Source organism: Scatophagus argus, chromosome 3 (genome assembly GCF_020382885.2).
Source record: "Scatophagus argus isolate fScaArg1 chromosome 3, fScaArg1.pri, whole genome shotgun sequence".
In the NCBI taxonomy this organism is placed as follows: Eukaryota; Metazoa; Chordata; class Actinopteri; family Scatophagidae; genus Scatophagus; species Scatophagus argus.
Genome location: NC_058495.1, coordinates 26,225,709 through 26,249,453, shown reverse-complemented (window position 1 = coordinate 26,249,453; position 23,745 = coordinate 26,225,709). Strand labels below are relative to the sequence as shown.

The 23,745-nt window shown below is 43.3% G+C and overlaps 2 protein-coding genes across 5 annotated transcripts in view; one reads left to right on the top strand and one right to left on the bottom strand.

The window, feature by feature from the left end:
• Positions 1 to 23,745, top strand: part of LOC124057033 (nuclear factor 7, ovary-like) — a 546,992-nt gene that overhangs the window by 464,168 nt on the left and 59,079 nt on the right. The gene's annotated exons all lie outside the window — the stretch shown is intronic.
• Positions 1 to 23,745, bottom strand: part of angpt4 (angiopoietin 4) — a 61,098-nt gene that overhangs the window by 10,951 nt on the left and 26,402 nt on the right. For all 4 annotated transcript variants that reach the window (XM_046385084.1, XM_046385081.1, XM_046385080.1 and 1 more), the window contains one exon: positions 58 to 213. In XM_046385084.1, the coding sequence (XP_046241040.1) occupies positions 58 to 213 (156 nt within the window). The remainder of the gene's footprint in view (positions 1 to 57; positions 214 to 23,745) is intronic.

Here is a 23,745-nt window from a genome sequence, read left to right as displayed (position 1 = left end):
ATTAAATCCAGGAAATGCGCTTTTGAACGCCACATCAGCAGGCCTGCAGCTTGTTACCTTGGCTTCGACCACGTTGAGTTTGCGTGTCTGCTCTGCTGTGCGCGTCAGGAGGTTTGTTCCGATCTCCAGCATGGCGGCTGTTTGGTTGTGAACGACATGCGGCGGGATGTTACTGACGTCCGGCTTCAAGCTCTGCTGAATGACGTTCTCCAACTGCGGACAGAAACGATAAACAGAACATGAAAGTGTGTGCAAAGAAATAAAGAAACGAGGCGAACAAGGCAGATAAATTTGACGTGGGACTTTATAATTTATTTCCAAAGGAGATGGTCATTTTGACTCATACCCTTAGAGAGAAATGAGTCTTTCCAGTAACCCGGTACTGAAACCGCCCACTCAGTGCACCAAGTTCACCAAATCAAACATGTCATGAGGTCCGGTACATCAAGACGCAGGTCTCCTCTTCTCTGGGAATATCAACCAATGCCAACTTGCACTGCCATGTTGTGACTTTTGACCCCAAACAAACAAGCAATCCATCCATCCATCCCTCAGACTCCACGTCTTCAGGATATCAGTGCCACTGAGAAGCACAGGGAGTTGATAAATATACCGCTGCACCAACAAACAGATTGGTCCCAGAGGGAGAGCCAGTTACTGAGTCACTGGGAGGGGAAGCTCTGGCCGGAACACATTGGAGTCTGGTGCGGATCACTTTTCTCCAACGAATCCCAATGCAAAACTCCTCCTAATGATCGTTTTCACTTTGAGAAGCAGAAGTTGTTTTGTTTTTGTACCCAAACTTCCCTTTTTGCTCGCCTTTCACAATAAATATCTTCTGTCTTATCACTTCCTGTCTTCTCACTTTTCAGGATCTGGGTTCACCTGCTCCATCCTTTCAAAACCACCACGGATTCAGACAAAATACAAATCACTTGTTTTTCGACTCTGCCAATCTGTTTAAATGAAATTTAAATTAGATTCAAGAGGCTTAAAAACCTTCAGAAAGCCATTTGAGTCAGACTAATGTATCGTTGTTATGCTGACTCATTTTTCAAAAGTGCTGACTAATCCTGTAGTCTCACCAGGCTGCTGATCTTATCCACATTGATTGACTTTATCATATTCATCACTCTTCATGCACACTGACGGCACTATTACTCATTTTCACTACCCAATTAAACTTACTCAAGAGTTATTATGTTTAGTCTGCTTCAATTCAGCTTCAGATTAAACAAGAATCGCTCTGTTCAATCAGAAAACGATTTTACCAGCGGTGAGATATGAATCGCAGCGGCCTTTCGGAGGGACTTTTGTGCGCGCGAGTGAATTCAACTAACCTGGAACAACGAGGGAATGTTAATCAAATAATCAAACAAGGAGAAAGGAGCTGGAACGAGCTGCTTGGTTTCTCCCTCCCGCTCCGCTTCCCGCAGATCAACTTTGACGAAAGCCAAAACGTCCACCTGGCTGCCGCACAACCCAACCAGCAGAGAGACGCAGAAGCACAAAATAGCTTCAGCGCTGGTTTGAACAGACGCACTGAAAATGTGCTGTTGGAGAGGCAGAGAACGAAGGAGAGGCTCACAAAGAGGGAAAACAATGAGAATATCCACACAAACAAGAAAACCACAGTTCAGCAGGTTCTCTTGTTGAGTCTCAAGAGACACAATGTGCTGACTTTTTAACTGACCCTTATTTCCTGATGTAGGACTGGAACCACACACACACACAAACTGGCATATATTCATACAAGCATGCACACACACACAAACATAATTCGCTCTACGTGTACACGCTGTGGGACTGCGCAGGCAACCCCACGTATGGACGGCTTGTTTCTGACATGCTAACTCAAACCACATGTTGGCTTCGCTGTGATCTGGCCCTCTGGGTGACTTCACAGGGGGAATGGAGGGGGTGGGTGGGTCACCAAACAGCCCCGATAATAAGACTGACGCACAGGCAAGTAGCACCGATAACAATCTGGGGTAACAAGTGCACAGTGGGATCTGAGTGACTGGACTGAGGAGGGGCAGTGTGAGAGTGAAACCAGAAGTGTCAGTTCAGGCGAACAGCTGAAAATGACCGTCGCTTATGAACACAAAGCGGTGTGATGCTGTGCAGCAGCAGCGAAGTGACGGAGGTCGGTTTACTGGACGGCTCGCACCATCAGAGCCCCAGCTTCTCGTCCTGTCTCCGACAGTCTCCAGGACATATCTGATTGCAGGGTCATTTCTGTTTATTATGTGTCTCAAGTGTTCATTCACTCCAAAAGCCCCGAACACTTACATCCTCCTCGCTCAACTCGCCTGAATACGTGACAGACGTGAGTTTAATACATTCACATCACCTGCTGCAAGCAGATGTGAATTCGGTGGCTGTTCGGGTCTAATTAAAGACACTGGCTTTGACCTCAGACCCATCCTGCATCCAGGACAAGCTCAAAACCATCCACACCGGTTGGCGGCTACACTCTGCTACTGCCACATACTGTACAACAGCCTGGACCATTTTTTTTTACATGCAGCAGAACTTTCTATCACACTGAGGTGGAAAATCACATATTTTCTCTTTAATTTTTCATATGTTGCTGTAATCTATAAAGATCGGTTCGCCTAACGACAACGACAGACTGGCCACAGTTTGGAGAATAAACATTAATGACTGAGAATAATCCTCTCCGGAAAGCATCAGTGTTACATTACTTTCAGCACAGCAGTATGTTTTGTGATGTTCCCCTGACTGGCTGCCACAGTTTGTTTAGTTTCATTTGGTCAAACTTGGCTGCTGTGTCACGGTCCCGATGGGGCAGCTGCATCAGCAGACGTTCAGTTTTTGATTTCTCTGAAAATGGAAACCTGCAGGTATCACGCAGCAAGAGAAATGATATCAGTATTGTGCAGAGAGCACAATGGAAACGACTTTTGTTCAATGTGCAACAGCACGGATCCTGTTTCAGTTCAATTTGCATCACGAGCTCGACAAGTCGGAGCAGAGAGACACATGTCCGTGTGCATGCAGCTTGTTCTGTTGTTGCGGCGAGTCTCCGAGTATCAGAGCGTCCAGATGTTTTGGCTGAATCACAAAGCAGCAGAACAAGCCAACAGCCTCGGGCTTCGATTGTGAGCTGAGCCCCTCCTGACATGTCGGGTTACATCTCTCTGAGCGGTGCCTGACTCTTACACTCTCCGTTACCCTCAACAACATTCGCTCCTCTCTCTCTCTATTTCTGTGTCTCTCATGTATGAACCCGAGGTGTGCAAATAATCGCTTCACCTCTCTGCACAGTCATCAGTTTCTCAAGGTTGATCTTTGCTTCTTTTCTCTGACACGGGGGTCCATGACTTGGCAATATGTCTTGAACAGCCGTGATGCTGATCCATTACTGCTTGTGCACAGCTACAGTGACCTCAGTTCAACCAGGAAGCAGCACTGCAACACATCACGTTTACAGCAGATTTTTTAAAGGATATGGACTGAAAGGAGTCAAATAAAAAATACTTTAGTTTAAAACATTCCTCCCCTCATGTGTATAACACAGGATCATACGTCAGGTGTGTCGTGTTTCTTCACCTGTCAGAGTTGGCCTGGACGCTCTGCTGTTTTGACGCCTCGTGCCTCATTTGCTCCAACATCAGCACGTCCTGACAGGTGTTTTCTAAAACACCAAACCACTGCTGAAAAGCTTTACACATGAACAGAATATAACAACATCATGCTTTTATTAGCTGCATGAATTTAAAGAGCAACTTAAACACCTGGTTTTGGCTTGACCACCCCGATACGTCCACTCCCTCACAGTCTGACTGACTGTTACACCTGTTGTCTCAGCTGAAGCATCATTTTCTGTTCAAGTTAAGTAAGAGGCGACGTCCTCTCGCTCGGTTTCTCCCTCACCCAGATGCTCCTTCAGGTACCGAAATGTGACAGTGTTTAGTCTAACATGAATCAGTACTCAGCAGTAGTTCAGTCAGTTCAGTACCCAACCCTACTACTGCAGTATTTCTACTGCAGGGGTCTGCAACCAGGATTGACATTAAAGTGACTGCACACGCAATGTATCAACTCAACAAAGTGGATTTAGTGTTAAGACATCAAGCAAAGACCGAGGGTCAAGTGGAGGAACGTTAGTCTACCCGTCCTCTCCCGGGTTACGGTGATCTGAGGGATCCCTGATGAGTCAAACTTTGCTCAAGAATGAACTCCACCACAAAGTCTTGAACTGACTCAGTCAATACACAAAACAGTCATCACTGACTTGATCAGGATGCACATTTACCATCAGTTCAAACACCAAGTTCACATGCTCGTTTCTAGCTTGTTGAGAGGAGAATAAAACAAGAAGCAGATGCAATTTTATCTTTCAATTTCTTTAGTGCTGAAGTAGATTTTAATGCTTTTTATGGGAAAACTAAATTTGTGAAAGAGCTACAAGTGGGAAAACAGTGGAGAGGAACCAAGTTCGTTCTGTTATTTTGAATTTTGCTCCCAGAGGACGCCAGCGTGAGGACTCTGCATTAGAAGTGGGCCAAGCACACACATAAAAAAACAATATTCCCAAACAAATTAGGACGGGATCAAATCTCTGTCACAGCATGTGGCAAAGTGGAACATCGACTCATTTGTGGTAAGAAATAACTTCCAACCTCCCACTCCCAAACAAACAAACAAGACATTTTGCCATTACAATGTCAAAAAACAATTTACTCTTCCAACAATGTTTGCACCCAGAGAACTCAGTGATTTTATTCAAGCTAACAGTGAGTTTCATTTGGTCGCCTGTCGCTTTGACTTCCAGGAGAGACTCAGCGAGGGAGGAAGGACGTCGGTGGACGGGACTCAGCGTAACGTGAATGAAACATCACCTCGTCTGTGAACACCTGAGTCACGTCAGATTTCCCCTGAGAGACGCCTTCTGGCAGAAGTAACACACTGTGTGTTTAAGCCTGCATTTGCTGTATTGGAAAATCTTTAAACTTCTACTTCACCACGTCAGAGGCAAAAGCGGCACCTTTTATTCCACAGCATTTATTTGGTATACTTAGATAAAACACACAGGATAAGCTCATAAAACACAATTACTGTTAAAGATTAAACCAGTGGTTTCCAACCTTCTGGTTTCTGATCTCTTACAAGAAGAAAGTCTGGTTGGGGCCCCGGCCTCATGTTTCAGATGTCTATGAATTGTTAGCAGTTGTACCAAAGAGACTTTTCCCATCTAAAGTCCTCACATGGTTTCATTTAAATCGCTGTTAGAGGCCCACAGCAGTAAAATTAATCAACAATTCACAAAATGCAAAGATTAGCCAAAAGTCCCAGGACTGCAGCCTCCTCTACTGTAGGAACACAGTATAAAAATACTACAGAGTTTTGTATCAGGACTTTGTTTTTCTTCTTTCCTCTCCTGTTAATCATCTCACAACCCCTCATATTTATGCTGTGACCCCTTGGAGGAGGCCCGACCCCTCGGCTGGGAACCACTGGACTAAAAATGCAGCTTACAGAAGAACCTGGATTAAAAATCCATTATGTCACATTTAGTAAGATGACAGTCTGCAGACAAGGACTTTTATGTTCCATACTTTAAGTACATTTTGATAGTGATGCATTTATACTTTTACTTAAGATAAGGATGCGAATACGTCCTCCGCCACTAACGATCGCAGACATGAAGACATGACCACCACATGGTGCTACGTCTCTACAGAAAGGCTACGTTCTGCAGTCGATGACACTTTACGGACGAGATTTAAGACCAAATAATCTCCACTCAAGGTCCACATGCTCGCTAACCAAGACTGAAGCTCTGAAAGTTCAGAACGAGCCACGTTTTTTAATGATCTGCACAGTTATTTAGTTTAAAACACTCAGCTGCAGCACACTTTGATTCTCTTCTGAGGAAGTCCAAACTACTTATGCTCAATCAGATTTTCATGTTGAGACATCAGGATTCACAGAGAATTCTCGTAAATGGAGATGAAGTCACAGCCAAGATAACTGCTTCAATTCCCGTCAGGGACACCAGCTAAAACAAAAGAAAAGCAAGGAAAAGAAAAGGAGAAGTCTTCCTGTCTAATTACCTTCCAGCAGTCTGTTGTTCATCATGTTTAACACTGACACTCGGTGTATTGGAAGCTCACAGCGTTGTACGACTGAAATGAATGAGTGAGTGTACATCAGCAAATACCGCTATCCATAATTTATGTGTGTGTGTGTGTGTGTGTGTGTGTGTCAGTCAACAGTTAAGCCTGCCGGGTCACAACTACAGCTACAGCAAACATCTCAATCATCTCACCACAATCAGGACCAGATGGGCTAAGTCAACACAGTGGTGTGTGTGTGTGTGTGTGTGTGTGTGTGTGTGTGTGTGTGTCTGTGTGTGTGTGTGTGTCTGTGTGTGTGTGTGTGTTGTACTGTCACTTGTTTATATGTTCCAGGGTGTATAACAAGACATTTTAAAGAGGTACGTGCCCCTCAACATTTCAGGGGTTGAAAATGAAAATCAGTCATCTTTCAGTCAACTGGTTGGGACTTATCTATCTCATAATTTACATTTTTAAATATTTACATACATTTTTTAAAGCCAGTCAAGCTTGTCAGCAGAGAATATAAAAACGCACCTTAACTCAGCTGAGAGACCTGGTGTTCACAATGTGCCTTTTTTTTGTGGTCGCGGTTTGATTCAAGACAAAACAAATTACCACAAAGTATTCCAACAGTTTCTTCACTAACTTGGACCTGTTTTTGGACAACTGCCAGACCAAAGAATGTTAAAGTTTAAACGGCTCCTTGGTGAAAGCGATTGGTTAACGTGTTTCGTCTGTCTGCGTGAGGATATGACTCAGCACGGTCAGTAACGGCAGGTCAGGAAATGCATCTTTTGAGAATCACCGCTTCAGTTCAGGACCACAACCTGTCCCGCTGTGCCACCACCTGCTTCAAGGGAAACATTTGAAGATGAATTTTGAATTAGATTTGAGAACAGGCTGCAGGAAAAGTGTAGGATAAATAAATGAAAATGCCGCAGTGCTTATTTCACTGCACAGACACAAAGAAGAAAGACATGGAAGTCTCTGCTGAAAGACGAGTCTGAAACTTTACCTGTGTGTCCTAATCTATTTACTATGACAATAAATAAATCCAGTGTTTTATGAAGTATTAATGACCAGCGTGTTTGAACAGATGGGATGCTGGACGGACGCCACTCGATGATGGAGTCACTGACTGGATGACAGACACTGAGATGTGGTAGCAGACAGAACGAACAGCAGCTGAGGTTTCGGAAGGAGGAAGGGAGAGTGAGACTTGGATTGCAGCTTGTAAGAGGAACAACATGACTCTTATGAGCGCTTTTGAACTGAAGCGCGTTAAAGGGACAGTTCACCCCAAATCCACCATTCACATGTTTCTCCTCTTAGCTGCAGGGCTGCTAATCCATCGAGATAGTTGTGGTGTGAGCTGCAGAGCTCTGGAGATCAGCCATAGAGACGTCTGCCTTCTAACTAGATGACACTTCACTTATAGTGCTCAAAGAGCCAAAAATTAGACGTGACAAACTCAACGGCAATGTCCCCTCCCAGAAATCATGACCTGGTCAGTCGAGATAATCCACAGACGCTGTCAGGAGCAGGTTCATGTAGGAACTATTTTCTTCCCGCATCACAGGGTGCGCGTCCACGCAGCAGGACAATGTGCCCTGCCACACCACAACGCCGCCGATCAGAGGAACGTGACACACAGCTCAAGGCGGCCACACGGCCTTTGAATTCCCCACATCCCAATCCGACGGAGCATCTGTGGGACGTACTGGTCTAATCCATGGAGACCCCACCTCACAACCCACTGACTCAAAGGATCCGCCGCCAAAGCCCCGGTGCCAGACAGACTCGCCCAGAGGCCCTGTGTCCATGCCTCAGTGGCTCAGAGACAAAGTGTCAGCAGAACACTGGATTGTAAAGAGACGATTAATGTTATTCACTGCGCTTGTTGTAATGTTGTGGCTGATGGGTGAAAGTACAAAACCGGTCGCAATAACTTCATGTGTACTACTAGACTTGTTTACTGTTTAGACTTGTTTACTACTTGACTTGTTAACTGCTCTTTCTGCTTTTACTGTAAATCCCTCTCACTGATTATTTTAGTTTTCTCTACTTATCAGTTCTTATTTCTGTCCCTGTGCTGCCACAACAAACGAATTCCCCCTCAGTTTGTCTGTTTCACATCCGCTCTTCCCTCTCCTGTCCACAGTCAAACTATTCTAAACAGCTAAGTGCCTCCCCAGCAGTTTAAAACGTGTAAAAAGGAAAACAAAATTAATGTCATAAGTCTGTTTTGACTACCTGCTGTCCCTGCAGAGCTGAGGGAGGACAGATGAGAGTTTTGAATTCTCTCAATTTAGGGCTGATAAAAAAGGGAATGTTTGAACCCCTCAGTGGCTGTGGTGCTTGGCCTCCTGCCAGGGTGTGTGCATGTGTGTGCGTGTGTGTGTGCGTGTGTGTTTGCTGTACGTGAGTGTGTGAAGTGAGAATTAGAGAGACAGAGAAGGGAATGAGAAAGAACAAGAAGAGATTTTCCAAGAAGCTCTGCGTGGTTGTGGTAAGTTTGGCTCTCAGCCACAAGTGACTGGGAATCTCTCTCTCTCTTTTACTCCCCCTCTCCCCCCCTCCATCCCCCATTCCACTACTCTCACTTCCTCACTTTCATATGTTACTCATCTGATATCTCACCCACCATCTTGACACTCCATCACTATTTTTTTCTCTCCATCCATCCTCCTCCAAGCCCAAAGTCTGTCCTTGTCAACTCAGTGTGTTGGTTTCTTTCCTTTCTTTCCTTTCCCTCCTCCTCCTCTCCCTGCCTCTTCATCTCCTCCATCCCTTTATCAGTCTGTCCTCCCTTTGCCCCTCAGCTTGTCAACTTCTATGGCAACTGAAATCTCCCACAATGCCAACTCACAGCTGCAGAGTGATGAATGACTCTTTAAACTGGAATTGGAAAACAAAATGAACCACCATTCAGTGTTTTGCTCTCTCTCTCTCTCTCTCTCTCTCTCTCTCACACACACACACACACACACACACACACACGCACACACACACACAGTGGAGGAGTATTTTATCCCTGACCAGCTGATAACAGCCTGTGTGCTCCGCTAACTAATTCGGTGGCCTTTTGAACAGAAGATAAATCTCACTTACAGCCTCTCTCTGTTTCTTCCTCTTGGCTATTTGTCAACTATTATGTTGTGTCTCAACATTTGGTCTGAGGCCCCAAAAATGGCTCCTAGAAACCCTGCAGGAGGGCCTGATTTTAGAGACTTGTATCATCTTTGTTTTTTAAGTTTTAGTTTAAATTCAAACACTTTATATGTTGCACTGTACCATAGGGGAGAGTAAGGACGTTTGCTGGAGCCACATGGTGCTGTGCTGACTGATGGCTTTGTCATATGTACTGCAGAACTCCTGCTGTGTCAGATTTCTTTTACAGACTCAGGAAGAAATTAGAAAAAGACATGAGACATTTCTCATTCGGTGCTCACTGTCGTTAGGTGAGACCTTTAACTTTATGTTATTTTAAAACATGTATATCTGTTTGGCGGCTGTACTTGAAATCGTGTGAGGTCCAAAACCTGCTGGAGGCAGTTCATATTCCCCAGTGCTGGCCTATGTGTGTGCGTATGTTCAATATGTGTTTAATGTAAACTGTTATCTGAGTGTAAACTCCCACATCGAAACTGTCCATGAAAAATGTTCAGGATTTAAACAGGAGCTGGTGGGTGTTTTTCAGTGCTTACGCTCAGCACTGGACACATGTTGATCCACTCTGGATGTAAAACAGAAAGGACGTATTCATGATGCACAGCACGAGGGACGTTTCTCTGCAGGATCGATCAGGTGAGGCTGCAGGGTCTCAGATCTGTGAGGAGGGCAGATCTGTCCTCCACAGGAGATCCTGCTTCAGAAACAAAAGAGCTTTAAACGATTTTTATCAATCATTATGTTGTTTACTCTTAATTCTCCTACATGGAACAACAAATAATTTCCCCAAAAATCTGGAAAACTGAACTACACACATATTCACCAGCCTGACCTCCACACCCTGTCTAATCTAGTCTGTTATCTGCAATATTTATAATTAACTACTCACTGCACTGATGGCATCAGAGTTAAATCCATCGAGTATGCGTGTAATTCCTCACTTGACTGGACAAATCAAGCTGTATCAAAATGTCCAATACAAGACTTTGTAAACACACACATCTTTGTGTCTGTTTCATAACTTAAATAACACACTCATGTAAAGTTACTTTATTATAACAAAGTTATTAACAAGTTCCTGCTGAACAATCTCAAACAGAAAAAGATTAATGTATTAGATGCTTAGGTATAATTTGATTCAAACAAAATCAAAATAATTTCATTACTGCAGTGAAGTAAATGAGAGACCCCCGTCTGTCTCTCAGGAATAACCTCAGAAAGTCTTTAATGACTGCTGATTGGTCAGAGGTCTATAACATGCAGAGAAGCTGGTGGATTAATGTACAACATGTAAATACTTTGTTTCCTCCATGCTGTTGTTTGTTGTTCACTCTGTTTCCTGTTTACTCATCGGACGTCGGTGGTCTGCTGGTCAGGGAGTCGACTCTGTTTGCTTTACCTCAGCAGCCAATGAATGGAATGACATTCCTGGACCCTCACCTGCTCTGGGGATGCTGATAGCATCGAACAACAAATTAGTACGCTGATCTGAGCGCACAAATTCTGAAAATTTCATTAAATCTGCAGGAAGGAAGGAAGATTCTGGGGGAAAATACTGGGCAGGTGTCACCACGAGGTAAGAGGGGAAAATATGTTTTGTTGTGATTTGGGTGAACTAACCCTTTAGGCCTGCAACAAACACTGACAGAGAAGCTTCAGAAGGCAGCGCGATGGGCTGAACATGCACTTGATACCGACACTTACTGTCCGGACATGACCTCCCCTGAGATCCTCGCAAAGTGGAAGGCAGACACCAAACCTCTCCACAGCGTTTGTTTCCCCTCGAGACAAACACTTTCATTACAGACAAGGCAATAAGCACATCAACAAACTGAGCATCCTGCAATACGCATAACATGTCAACAATTTCTGCCCAGACGTGCTGTAAACACTTCCTCTCACTTGTTTGTTCACATGAAGCAACTCTGAGTAAAACAATTTCCCCCAAAACACACTCCATATTCTCTGTCCTTAAATTGCAATTACACGGAGGTGCAGGGTTAAGGCTACATTTGATTGCGCCAGCAGATTCCAGCCGATTAATTACGTGTTATCATGAAGTTAGGACTGAGCCTGAAGTGGATTTTATGTTTTCTTTGCAATTCAGATGGTGCTGGCTTCCCCCAAACTGTGCCTGAGTGCTTTGACCCGGCAGCTCAGAGGGAAAGAGCAGCGCCGGGCCAAAAGGAGAGATTCCTCTCTCAGACTCACATAAACAAACACTGAATGGCCAACGGCAGAGTTAAAGAGAGCCGAAGCACTAAAGATCCTCAGAAGTAAGAAGTAATGCCCCCTCAGATGACTTGAGGATCGGGGACTGGAGCACCACTGCTTTTTAAACTGCTCACTTCAGAGCATTCAAGATATAAAGTGTAACATTTCTGCATTAAAATGTCCAAATGACCTTTCTTGTGTATTTTGGTGACATCTGTGAACAAAAGCAGTAGCGTTCCCATCATCTCATGTCGTAAAGACCTTAATCTACCAGCACATGTATTTTTTGGAAGCGAGTACAAGAAAGACGTGTATTTTCCCTTCTGAACACAGTTGTTTGTGCAATGCATATCAACGACGTGAAAGCTGAGTTTAACAACATTCCCGATTAATATCAACGTCTCCACAATAATGAGCTCAATAGTGAAGTTAGCGTAAAACGTCACAATGTCGTGCTGCAGAGATACAGAAGTGCCTGCTGCCATACCAGCAGACTACAGAGGAGCTTCGCTGTACTCTGTGACTCCTCAATTCATCCTCAGCACTAACATGAAAAATTGTTTTAAATTCATGACTTACTATTTCACAGGTAGCAGAGCTGGTGTTAAAGATAGAGGCCTTCAGTCTTCACACTGTTGGTCTCTGAAATGGAGTTAGCTACAGTCTAAGTCTACGAGAATATCAAAAATAATTTCCCACAACAGTTAGTTGGTCAGCACGACGTCACTGCAACTTTCACAGCTACAAGTTTAAAATACGCTGTTCGTAAACAAGTTCAATGCAGGTGCTGTGCCACAAGTCCACACACAGCCTTCACTGGGATTAATGAGTTTAATCAAACATTAGATGACAACTGAAGCAAACGTGACATACAGCTCAGCTACGTCCAGCTTGTTTTCGTTGTTTACTGAATAAAGCTGTATAAGTGTGAATCAGCTGTGTGGTCACTGCTCCGAGAGGAATGCTTGACTCAGTGTGAGTCCTGCGTCCTGCCTGGCTGTTGGGTGTCACGGTGCTTATTTGCGATGCTGTAAAGGTCTTTGTGTTAAACTGTAAAAACAAACATCCCACGAGCTGCCGATGTGCAGTCTCTGATGTCGCTACAGTGTGCTGTATGAGAACACATGGGCTCACATCACCAGCTGCCACGGCGTAAGGAACAAGACGTGTTCTAACCAACAACACATCAGTTAGCTGGCTTGTGGGATCGCTGGCTTTTAGAGCTACTTTTTACAGATAAACCTTAAAACAACCTCCTCCACATGAATAGCTGGCTGTGCTCACGTTCAATAGCTCATCGAAGCTCTCAGCTACAAGCCAACAACTGAAATTGCAACTGGAACTCCAGTCCAGAAAGCTTCTGATAAGTGAGGATTTTACATGGAGATAAATTTTTCCTTCACTGGATATCTGCTATATTTAGCCAGATTTGGAAAGACACAGGCTGACGCTGTTGTGTGGGAGGACATCAGCCTTATCTTTGACTGTAATTTCCATCTTAAAGTGGGTCAAAGGGATGATTTGGCGTGTTTGACTACTATATAACACACATTAGAAAACAGCCGAGAAGTCCCAGACCAGTTGAGGAACGTAAGGTGGCCCACTGAAGAACATGTCAACTCATTGTTCACGCCTTTGTTCTCCATTGGAGGCTCAACCGATCGGTAATTGGCAGGTGTGAGTGGTTGTTTGTTTCTGTGTGTTTCTGTGATGAACTGCAGAGGACTGCAGACTCTCCAAACAATAAGTGGCTATTGGTAACAGATATATATATATATATATATATAAACACAAAATGGCTATGAGAAAATATAATATAATGCTCCATTTGAAACAGGTGGGTCAAAGACACCCTTGGTTGGTCAGTTGTAACTTCGGAGCCTTTGAAACCAAAACTTTTATTGCCACATAAATATTCTGTACTTTATCAGCCAGTGTTTAGAACAGCGGGGGAAAGACCACTGCAGCACTTGGACCATGTAGCAGTGAAACCTTCCACCAAACCAACAACATAAATGAGGTAACTGGATGTGGTGGGGTGGAGTCACATCAAAGTAAAGGATAGTAAATCCCAGCTCGGAGTGTCTGAACTGAGTTTGTACTGGAATAAACACACGCCCCCATTCAACTGTGCTTCGTCTGCGAGGAAACTCCGATTAGAGTCACACATGTAAGCTGAAGATGTTTGAAAAACAGCAGGTTTCTGGAAGCATGAAGAAAATCTTCACAACCGTTTCAGCCTCTTTGGCAGCAATCATTAGCTGAACTTCGCAGTTTAATTCATCAAAGCTTCACAAATTATCTCATCTGTAATTTATGTGTGATAAAGTGTGGAATGATACCGTTTGCAGGTTACCTTCTGTACACTGTCGACTCCACTTAAGATTTTCTTTGGACCAGAGAGATGAAAACATTTTGAAAGAACAGGACGTTTATCACAAGACCTGCTGAGAAACAGAATAATAGCAAAATAATGGCTTTCCAAATCCCTGTAAGTGTGTGTGTGTCTGTGTGTGTGTGTCTGTGTGTGTGTGTGTGTGTGTGTGTGTGTGTGTGTGTGTGTGTGTGTGTGTTTGGCCCTGTGCTTTTGGGTGGGTTGGCTGCTGGCTGTTTTGCATGTGTGTGCACTGACTGAGTCTTCAGCATGGATGGTCCTTGTCGATCCATCTGTTGATGTGGAAGGCTGCATGACCCCATCAAATTTGTACAATATTCAGCCAGGGTCAGCTCCATATAAAGTTTAATTAGAAAATAATGTGTTATTGAATTATTAAATATGTCACCAGTGACCCTATCGACTAACCACACAGCTCTTCTACACGCTGTGTTCTTTTTACTTTAATTTATAGCCTCTAGTAAGTTTTACTCTTTCTTCGCCAGCCTCCATTTGGCTGTAATCTCCCAGGTTGCATCTGGGGAATCAATAAAATTAGTTTTATCTTTTTTTTACATCATTATCTGCTATTTACATAATTGGTCCTAATGATGGCTGGATAAAAGCAGAGCTTGTAGCTGCTGGCGCTGTCATGCAGCACGTAGCATTAAGTGGACTGAATTAATGGCAGGAGCCTGAGCACTCAGTGACAGCCTGAATAATCATTACAAACACAAACGGCACGTAGCGTACTGCAAAAACACAAACACTCAGAACGACGTCAGTGATGAAATATCAGTATTCATCTGTGTGTGTGTGTGTGTTTTATTTGTACACTACTACAAGTAGTGATTGATTTTCACCCATTTAAGCACGTATTTGGCCTGTGACATCAAATAAAATCACTTTCACTCTTATTACAGCTATTACTCATTATTAAATAACATAATATTATTGTTTGACTTGGCCACCTGTCTTGGCAGCAGAGAGATTTCATCCCCACAGGACTTCTTTATCCAGTCTGAAATTAAATCGAACAATTTAATGCTCGCAAGATCAGCCCAAATGAGTTAAACGCAGAGGAGTTTTACAGGATTTCTACCTGAAACGCCACAAATGTTCCTCAATTTTCTTTTCACAATGTCCTGTAAGTTTCCTTTACCTTCAAAACGTGAAATAAAAATAAATGTTCCCCTGTAAGTGAGGGAGCGAGTGCTCACAGGGACCTGAGAGAGAACTGAAGCCAAACATAGCAGAGCATCCTCAGGTCCAAATTCATACCAGGCTGTTTCAAACGTCTTCGCAGAACAAGAGACAAATCTATAACTAACTGAAGAACATTAGCAGGTACTCGTGGGAATAAACTGTTTGCTGAAGTCATGGATTTCAGAGCGAGTCATTAAAATGTAGACAGTCGGCTCACGTCGTCGCATGTCGCAAAATTAAATAAGAATAATGGAAACGAAGAAAAATGCAGTCATTTTGTTGGTTTTAATTATCAAATAACAGCCACTGCATATTGATCTGATGACTGTTTAATTAAACTACTCTCTTTAGGTCTCTGTCTCACACACACACACACACACAGAGTCTCTCTCTCTCTCTCGGGGCATGATGGGAAAGTTGCTGACTGTGGGTTTGTTTCTGCTCCAGCTGTTCTGCTGACAGCAGCATTTCTCTGGGAAAAGCGAACTGACAAATGAACCCAGTAAATACGGACATCCAAAGGGAATCAAAGCAGCTGATTAGAGAAGGACGCTGCGTGTGTGTGTGTGTGTGAGCGTGCGTGTGAGTGTGTGTTGCTCAATGTGTCCAGTGAACATGGCATTGATTAATCGGCAGAACACTGTCTGTGTGTGTGTTTCCAGTTTTATGCGTTTGTGTTGTATGTACACACACTGTGTGTTAGAGAGTGAACGAAAGGGAGAGAAAGAATGTGACAGAGTGTTTTATGTTGTTTTCATATACGCATGCAATTATGGTCTCTTAATGAGCAACAGATCAGCTGATTAGGTGTGTGTGTATGTGCGCGCGTGCGTGTTTACGTAACGTATCTCAGCATCGTGTTCACTTAAGCGCTGTTTAAAGTCCTCAAAGATTTTGGAAAAATCATCGCGATGAAACGCAGCGGCAGAGCCTGACGTGGAGAAATAATAAGCTATGATGTTATAGATTTGTTCATGAAATATGCGCGCACACACACACACACACACACAGTTCACTGAGTGTTTTCTGGCTGGGAGTCCAACTCACACCACAATTTGCTAAATTAAATTTCACTGTATTTCTCAGCTAAACGGTGAGCATAAGAACCAACAGAACAAAAGCAGACTGAAGCCCAGAGATCAGCGAGTCACAAAGCTGAACGAGTCACCGAAGCACGAAGCTGCAGCCTCAGTGAGCACTTCAGTTTACCAGCAGACTCTGACACAACACAGCATCAGTGCTGCTCACAGGCCAACACACACCCAACAGTCATGCACCGAACGTTGAAATAATAGTAATAAAAGCATTTGTCTGCAGACTTTCAGTCTCATCAGCTGGTGATGATTTCTGAGCGTCTGATTCATTTCTTTTGAAACGTGTAGAAATAAAGTCGTCTAATCCAGCAGGAGTCTGGCAGTCCTCTGACAGAACATTTTCAACATATAATCAACGTTTAGCTAACGTTAGAGGTGCGCATTAGTTCATGTGGGATGGACACCCACTGATGCAGGCCTTCTGACACGGCACTGTGAAAAGAGCACCAATCAAATGGACAGACTGACACCAAGCTGTGATTGTTGACTAGAAAATGTCACCAACCAAGTACTTTTACTCTTGTGGACTCCACGTTTGTTTATTAGATTAATTACTGATTTGTACTCGCTATGGAGACCTGGTGTTGATCTTTGTTCGATCAGGCATGAGGGACAATGTCATCGATTTTGACAGTTCACCTATAATTTCCCTCCCTCTTATTTAAAATGCCACTTCAGCAGCTGATAAATAACATTTTATTCAGTTTTTCCACTTGAATACATTTGTCAGTATTCAGTGATGTGCGGTATAAAAATCTGTTCCTCTTTCCTCCCTCTCTCCTTTGTTTCTGTCTTATGTTTCCTCTCACCTCCCTCTCCTCGCCCTCCATCCATCTCAGATAACTTCCTCCCCTCCACCCTCTTTGTTCCTCTCCGCCCTGCCTGCTGTAGTGATTTATGGGTTAACAGGCGACTTGTCTGGAAGTGTTGATCCATTTCTTCCTGTCTCTTTCATCTTCCTTGGTTTTGTTCTTGCTCATCTCTCTGTTTCACTCACACTCCCACTCCCACTTTCTGTATCTTTCACTTATTTCTTCATCACTGCAGCCAAGCCATCCCATCACATACTTTGTCTGTCCTTCCCTCGTGTACGCTGATGTTTTACCCAATCGGGACAGTTTTAGTCACAGTCCAACCCACAGATTTCAGTGAACAATGACAAAAACATCCTGGAACACATTTGGATTTTTTAATCGGACATAATATTTGAATTTCAACAGCTCGAGCACTTTCTACTGTGAATCTCAGTGAAGTTACTTCATCATCAACATCATCCTCATACTGTCTCAGACAAACTGCTTCCCGTCTCTTTGCAGATCCTCACACATGTTCTCACTGCAGTTAACAGCAGGTAACGATGTGGCTCTTTCTGCTGATGAGCTTAGTGAATCGCAGATATTCTTTCTCTCGTACTTTCTTACTTTATTTCTTTGGTTTAGGACTGAACAACTCATCAAAATATCACAGCATGACCGAGTGCATCATCCAAATCTCAGGAACGGAAATTTCCTAAGGAAAGGTCACAAAATACCATAAAATGGAGCATTTTGGTGGCACAGAGAGGTCCCGGCCAACACATTAAGTTCTCCAGATGTAAGGGAACGTGTTTGTTTGGCGCAGACACCAGCAAAAGTCACATCATCATCATTTTGATATCCATTCAGTGAAAATGTATTGCAAAATGTAGCGTTCCAACTAAAATCTCATATCATTCTCTCTCTGAGCACAATACCTGTAAAAATAACAACCGCAACAGGATTTTTCTGCATATCATTCAGCTTTGGTTTCTTTTTCTCTGTCTCTTTCATGAGCTTGTTTGAAGTGTGTGTTCAGCAGCCAGTCAGATTCACAGCGTTGATAACAGCCCAGTAATCAGCTGCAGTGATACAGAAGGCTGACCTGGCTCAGGCTAAAAAGAAACTCCTCCAAACTGGTGTATATCTTTGCTTTATCCTTTTCCTCTTCACGGGGCAGTTAAATCATCCAGTAACCAGGCCTGAAAATTAGCCACATGTGGCCAGCGAGCAGCTGCAGTGAGATCACAACATGACAAGAGATCCCCACACGGCAGCCACATACAGACTCACACAGTACAGGGCTGGTGTGCAGCTCGGTGATTAATTTAGCATTGATAACCTCGTAACCATGTATGGACATATGCTTCAGTCTGCAGGCCTACACACCTCTGAATGATGCCAGTGTGGCTCACATCGACAAGGAAAAATACCCACAGACACACACGGAGCAACTCTCCCACTCACGACCACAGCCACTTCCCCTGTGATGCCATTTCCTGCATTAGAACAGCTTTTTATGGTTTTAATTTCTACTTTTATGGCTGCCATTATCATTTATGGATCTTGTATAGTTATTCAATTTAGTCTCCTTTCCTTATTTTTCTCTCATACGATCAAATTAGAAGAAGCCTCTGAACAGAAAAAAGAAACATTCAAATGACAGCTTCTGTCCGGTCATCACACCTCCGCACTGTGGTAAACGTTAGAAATACTAAACTCCTGTAAAGCTGCTGTGTATGGCACAAGCACAAGGCTGTGAGACTCTGGCCTTTACATTATCAGATCATAAACCGCCAGAGCACAGCGGTCAAAGCTTTTTATGAGACTGTTTAAAACACCCCAACACACTCTCAGCTCTCCACTGCAGATCTTCATGAAACACAATAAAACAGCCTGCTGTGGTAAAACCATTCCCAAACACTCCCACAACTTCCCTCAATCCTCAGTAACCATTCCCAACAGGGGGATAAAGTCAGGGAGAATCCCAGAGACCATTCAGACTTCAGGCTGCGGCGATCGTGTGGAACATCACAGACTGGAGAAGGTCAAAAACGGTCTGATTGACTGCTCCTGCTGCTTTCCCCCCCATCAGCCAAATTTCTGTAATTACACTGGAAATTCTGGTTTTATCATGCATACATGAAACTATGAAAACAAGACCGAAGTAAACCAAATGTATCCGTGAAGGAATCTGCTTTTCACTGAGGAATTCTGCTTTTCCTCCTCCTTTGACTGAAGTCCTCCTGTTCTCGTCAGTTCTCTTTTAGCGATGTATCTAAAAGCCAGTCGCAGCTGACTGAGAGCTGAGCTGTGTTTAGACTGCAGGAGGCTGACTGGCAGATAATGGCTGTCGTTAGGCGGTTATTAGTGCTGTCAGTGGGCTCTGTTTGATGTGTGGCAGTAAAGGATGATGGAGCAAAGACCAGGTGTTCCTTCAGACTCAGGCCAGCCGGCTTCTGCAAACACTCTCACTGTAGTCAGCTAATATTGTACTCATATTGTCTGACGGGTGAAGTACGTGGGACAGCGAGAGCACAAAGACAAATCTGGCACAAGTGAAATTTACACACTGGAAAGCAGCTGCATCAACAAAAGTTGCATTACTTGATCTTTTTACTTCTTGGAGACACAAGACGTCCACAAAAACATGAAACACACACACACACACAGAGTGTGGACAGAGATGGACAGTAACAAAGTACTTTTACTCAGTCACCTTTACTCAGAGGCGTTTGTTGGACAGAAAAACTCCCCTGAGGTTAAAGAAAGCCCCAAAGAGGCACAGGGATGGATGACAACATTGTGTGTGATCACTTTCAATTAACTTTCAGATTTATTATTTATCATTATTAGTTATTAGCATAATTCAGTACAAATAATTATAGTTTTGCGCATCCAGACTACAGTCTGGAAATAACTGGCAAACGGAAGTGAACTTCCACATAAATATTCATCACAACTTCTTTCATTAAATTTGATGTTCCCCTCGTTTGAAAAGCTTTTCATTGTGCAAAATGTTCTTCTTCCTCTCCCTTTACAGACATGTAAATCAGCATAGTGAGTCACAGATGAAATATTTCACATTTATGACGACATCACCTCAACAGAAACTTTTTCCACAAACTGATCTGACATTTGACATCAAACCGCCCAGCTTAAATTAAACCCTGCATCCTCTGTTCGCTCTTTAAACTCCACTTTTCTTATCCCGTCAGGTTTTCACCGTCTGTCTTTGTCTCCGTCTCTCTGCAGAAGGTTATCATGAATGTAACCTCTGAGCACATCAAAGCAGCTGATAGCCGGGCTGTGATCTGACCACAGCGGCTTTCCTGTCTCTCAGTCTCAGGTCCATTTGAAGTCAGTCATTTGGCAGAAAACTAAACAAGCCCCCTGTTAACTACATCACTGACTGCTGTTTACAGGACCGACTCCCTTCAAAACCCCCAAACAGCTGCAGAGGCCGCACAGCCTCACAAAGCCAAAGGAAGACTTTAACTTTAACTCACAAACTGGACTTACGATTGCTGGCTGGACTGTGTATTAATTCATTTACGAGTCTAACTGTTTATATTTAAGCTGAAGATGTGTTCATGAACTTTGACTTCAGTAACAGAAAAAGCTTAGAACTCAACATACTAACAACAAAATGGGTGTTCAGACATTTCACAGAAATGTGGGGTGATAATGCCAATAAGTACATTTTCTTTTCATTAATTCATTCAAGATCCTGGCGGGTGACTTTGGGGACTTTTCCTTCGGAGCTACGATGAGGTTGACATTAGATGTCTAAACAGCCACTGGATGGACAAATTTGGAACAGACACCTTAAATTTTTCACCTTTCAAAAGATGCACAGTATGGCCTTGAATGTGATCTAAAAGGGCTAAAGAGGTACTTTTCATCTGGACTTTAACATCAGCATGTTTGCTCTACGCGCTGAGCAGGTTAGCATGTCGACGTAAACGTGATGTAAACGTGACGCTCTCAGCAGCCTTGTTTGTCACGGTCACTGCAGTCCAACAACAACGCGGTGAAACAACATGGCAGACGTTACACTCGACGCTCCGTCGTGTGCGCTGCAGTTTGGACCTGAACGTTAAGGACTGCGGCTTTACGCTCTGATTTGTGACTTCCTGAGAGAACATTCGCCACCAGTGACCACATGAGAAACGCTGATATTTGAGCAGAATCTGAACAAACGGAGTGAATCTACTGTATCTCAGTTCAGGGGTTGGGAAACTTTACTGCAGCCAGGCTGAAGACAAAAGACAGCTGTGGTTCTTAATCTGTGCAATTTGCAATTGCTTTTATCGTGTCAAATTGTTTGCTGTACAGCCTACAAGAAAGGCAGAAGATATGTGCAGAAAAGCCCGAGTTTGAACATACAAACTAGAGCCGAAATGACCAGTCAATCACTTAATTAATCAATCTGCATTAATCTACAGAAGAAGAATCAGAAATTAGCGATCAGTTCAATAATTTTGGTAATTTTTCAAGTACAAACACCAATAATTCTCAGCTTCCAGGTTCACAAATAAATGAATGAAATGAAAAACACATTAAGCTCTCTGATGCTGGGATGCGTTTTTCAAGAGGGAGGAGGAACATAAAAGAGAAAAAGATAAAAAAGAAGAAAGTGAAAGCGAGGGACAGAGAAACTGAGACACAGTTATCTTTAACCTGAATTGAATTAAAGCTCTGATGACAGGAAGGCAACATACGTGAGGACTGATGTTTTGGAGTCGACTGGATATTGATGGCTGACCACCTGAAGGTGACAGGTCAAAGGTCGGCTCCCTGTCTGCTGTCGGGGTCCTGCAGACCTCAGGTCAGGACTTGACCCCCGTCTCCTCTGAGCTTCAACGGTGTGGGTGGTGAACACACCAGCACACACACACACACACACACACACACACACAGACTCTCATATACTGGCTTGTTAAAAACACTCCTGGAGAAGAGGTTTAATCCAGAGAGGCACCGCTCTGAATTTACGCTGCAGATTAAAATCTTTCTCGTAAGGAATTCAATCCCTCCTTCAGAGCAGAACAAAGAAAGAAATCAGCTCTGGTGGGCAGCAGAAATAATGAAATTGTTCCTCGCTCCATTTACACTGGAATGTATCCAGACTCATGTAATGAATCAGTGGCAATCTGAGCTGCTGTGCATCAAACTGTTAAAACATGGAGATGTGATGCGGGGACAGTTTCATCTCTGCATGTTACTGAAGTGTACACTTTTATCCTGTACGCAGCGTTTAAGAGGAGTAAAGCAAAACGACAATCACACCTGCCAGAGGAAAATAAATGAAGTCACACTGAAGAAGCATTTGAGGTAAATCTGAGACTTAAATGACCTCTCTGCATTGTTGTTTGTGGCACAGTTAATAAACAGCTTAGGGTGTGACTGTGCAGATGACTCCAGTATTTTGTTCTGTTTGTGGAGCCACCGATGGCCGTGTAAACAGAAAATCTATTCAGAAATTTCTTGCTATAAATCTGCAAAACACCTTGTTTTGTCTGACCAACAAAACCCAAAGATGTTCACTATATGTTCACGGGTGCAGTTAACAGTCCTGACTGCTGCTGATTGGTCAAACACAGACACTGTAAAAACTGCAACTCATTTCAGTCTTCTTTCTTATGATAGTCAAAAACAGAATCAGGAATTGTTGTCATCTCGGGAGAATGAGAGGGATAACGGGACAGAAGAAGAGAGAACAAAGTGAGTAAACGAGAGACATAAATCTTCTGAAGACTTTGACAGTTTCATGGCTGAAATATAAACAGGATTATGAAACATAAAGTCATTTTTCTCTCTCTGTTTCATTGCTTTGTAGATCCTGGAATGTTTTGGTCAAAAAAGGAGCTAAATGCAACATTTGGTTCCCAAATCTTCAGGATACCACCGTGCTTGGAGTTAGTTATTTCTTTTCTAAACACCATTTAGAGTATGTGACAACTGTCAGAAGGCCATGATGGATACACCTTCCATTTAGAAAGCTAAATAAATCCACTGTTCACTCAGCATTCCTTCTGTAAGAATTATGATTCACGCCGGAGCTGCAGTGGACGTCGATCTTCTGCGACGTTTAAATTATTCTAATGATGATGAATGAAGACTCCCCGCACACACTTTCCTTTGAAAAATGTTTTCTTTTACTAATCTGATTTCATACATCAACATCACCTGCTGCACCCAAATCACTTCAATGTGCACGTCAACAGGAGTCTGACCGAGTGGTTTAACTAACAGGAGACGACACGAGTTCTACATCAACTGCAAAACCCAGGAAGACACCATGTGGTCCATTTACAGTACACGGAGGGTACTGCATTGGTCTTCATCCTGCATACATCTACTTCTGATCACCACTGCTGCATGCAAACAAAGTACCTCTCAAATGACGTTGTTTATTCAGTCTGAAAATCATCGTCAAAGAGACAGCAGATTACTGTCACTCACTCAAATGCTGCAGAGATCACAGCACAGCACCTGTCACAACATGAACCATCAAAATGAAATTTTAGGCCGACAACGTGAGGCTCCTTTCACACTCTTTCAAGAAATGCTGCTTTTTCGCTGAAGGATGCAAGGTGACTGGCAGTTGATTTAATAACATAACTTCTGTGCACCAGAACAATTTGTGTGTGCTTTGTTCCATTTTAAGACCTCCATTACCAGAAGCTGTTTACAGGACTCACGTTTCAAAAATGGCACCTCATGGTGCTGCATTGGCTCACGTGTTCAATCATTCAATGGACACCTAAGTCTGGACCAATCATGACAGGCTTAGATTA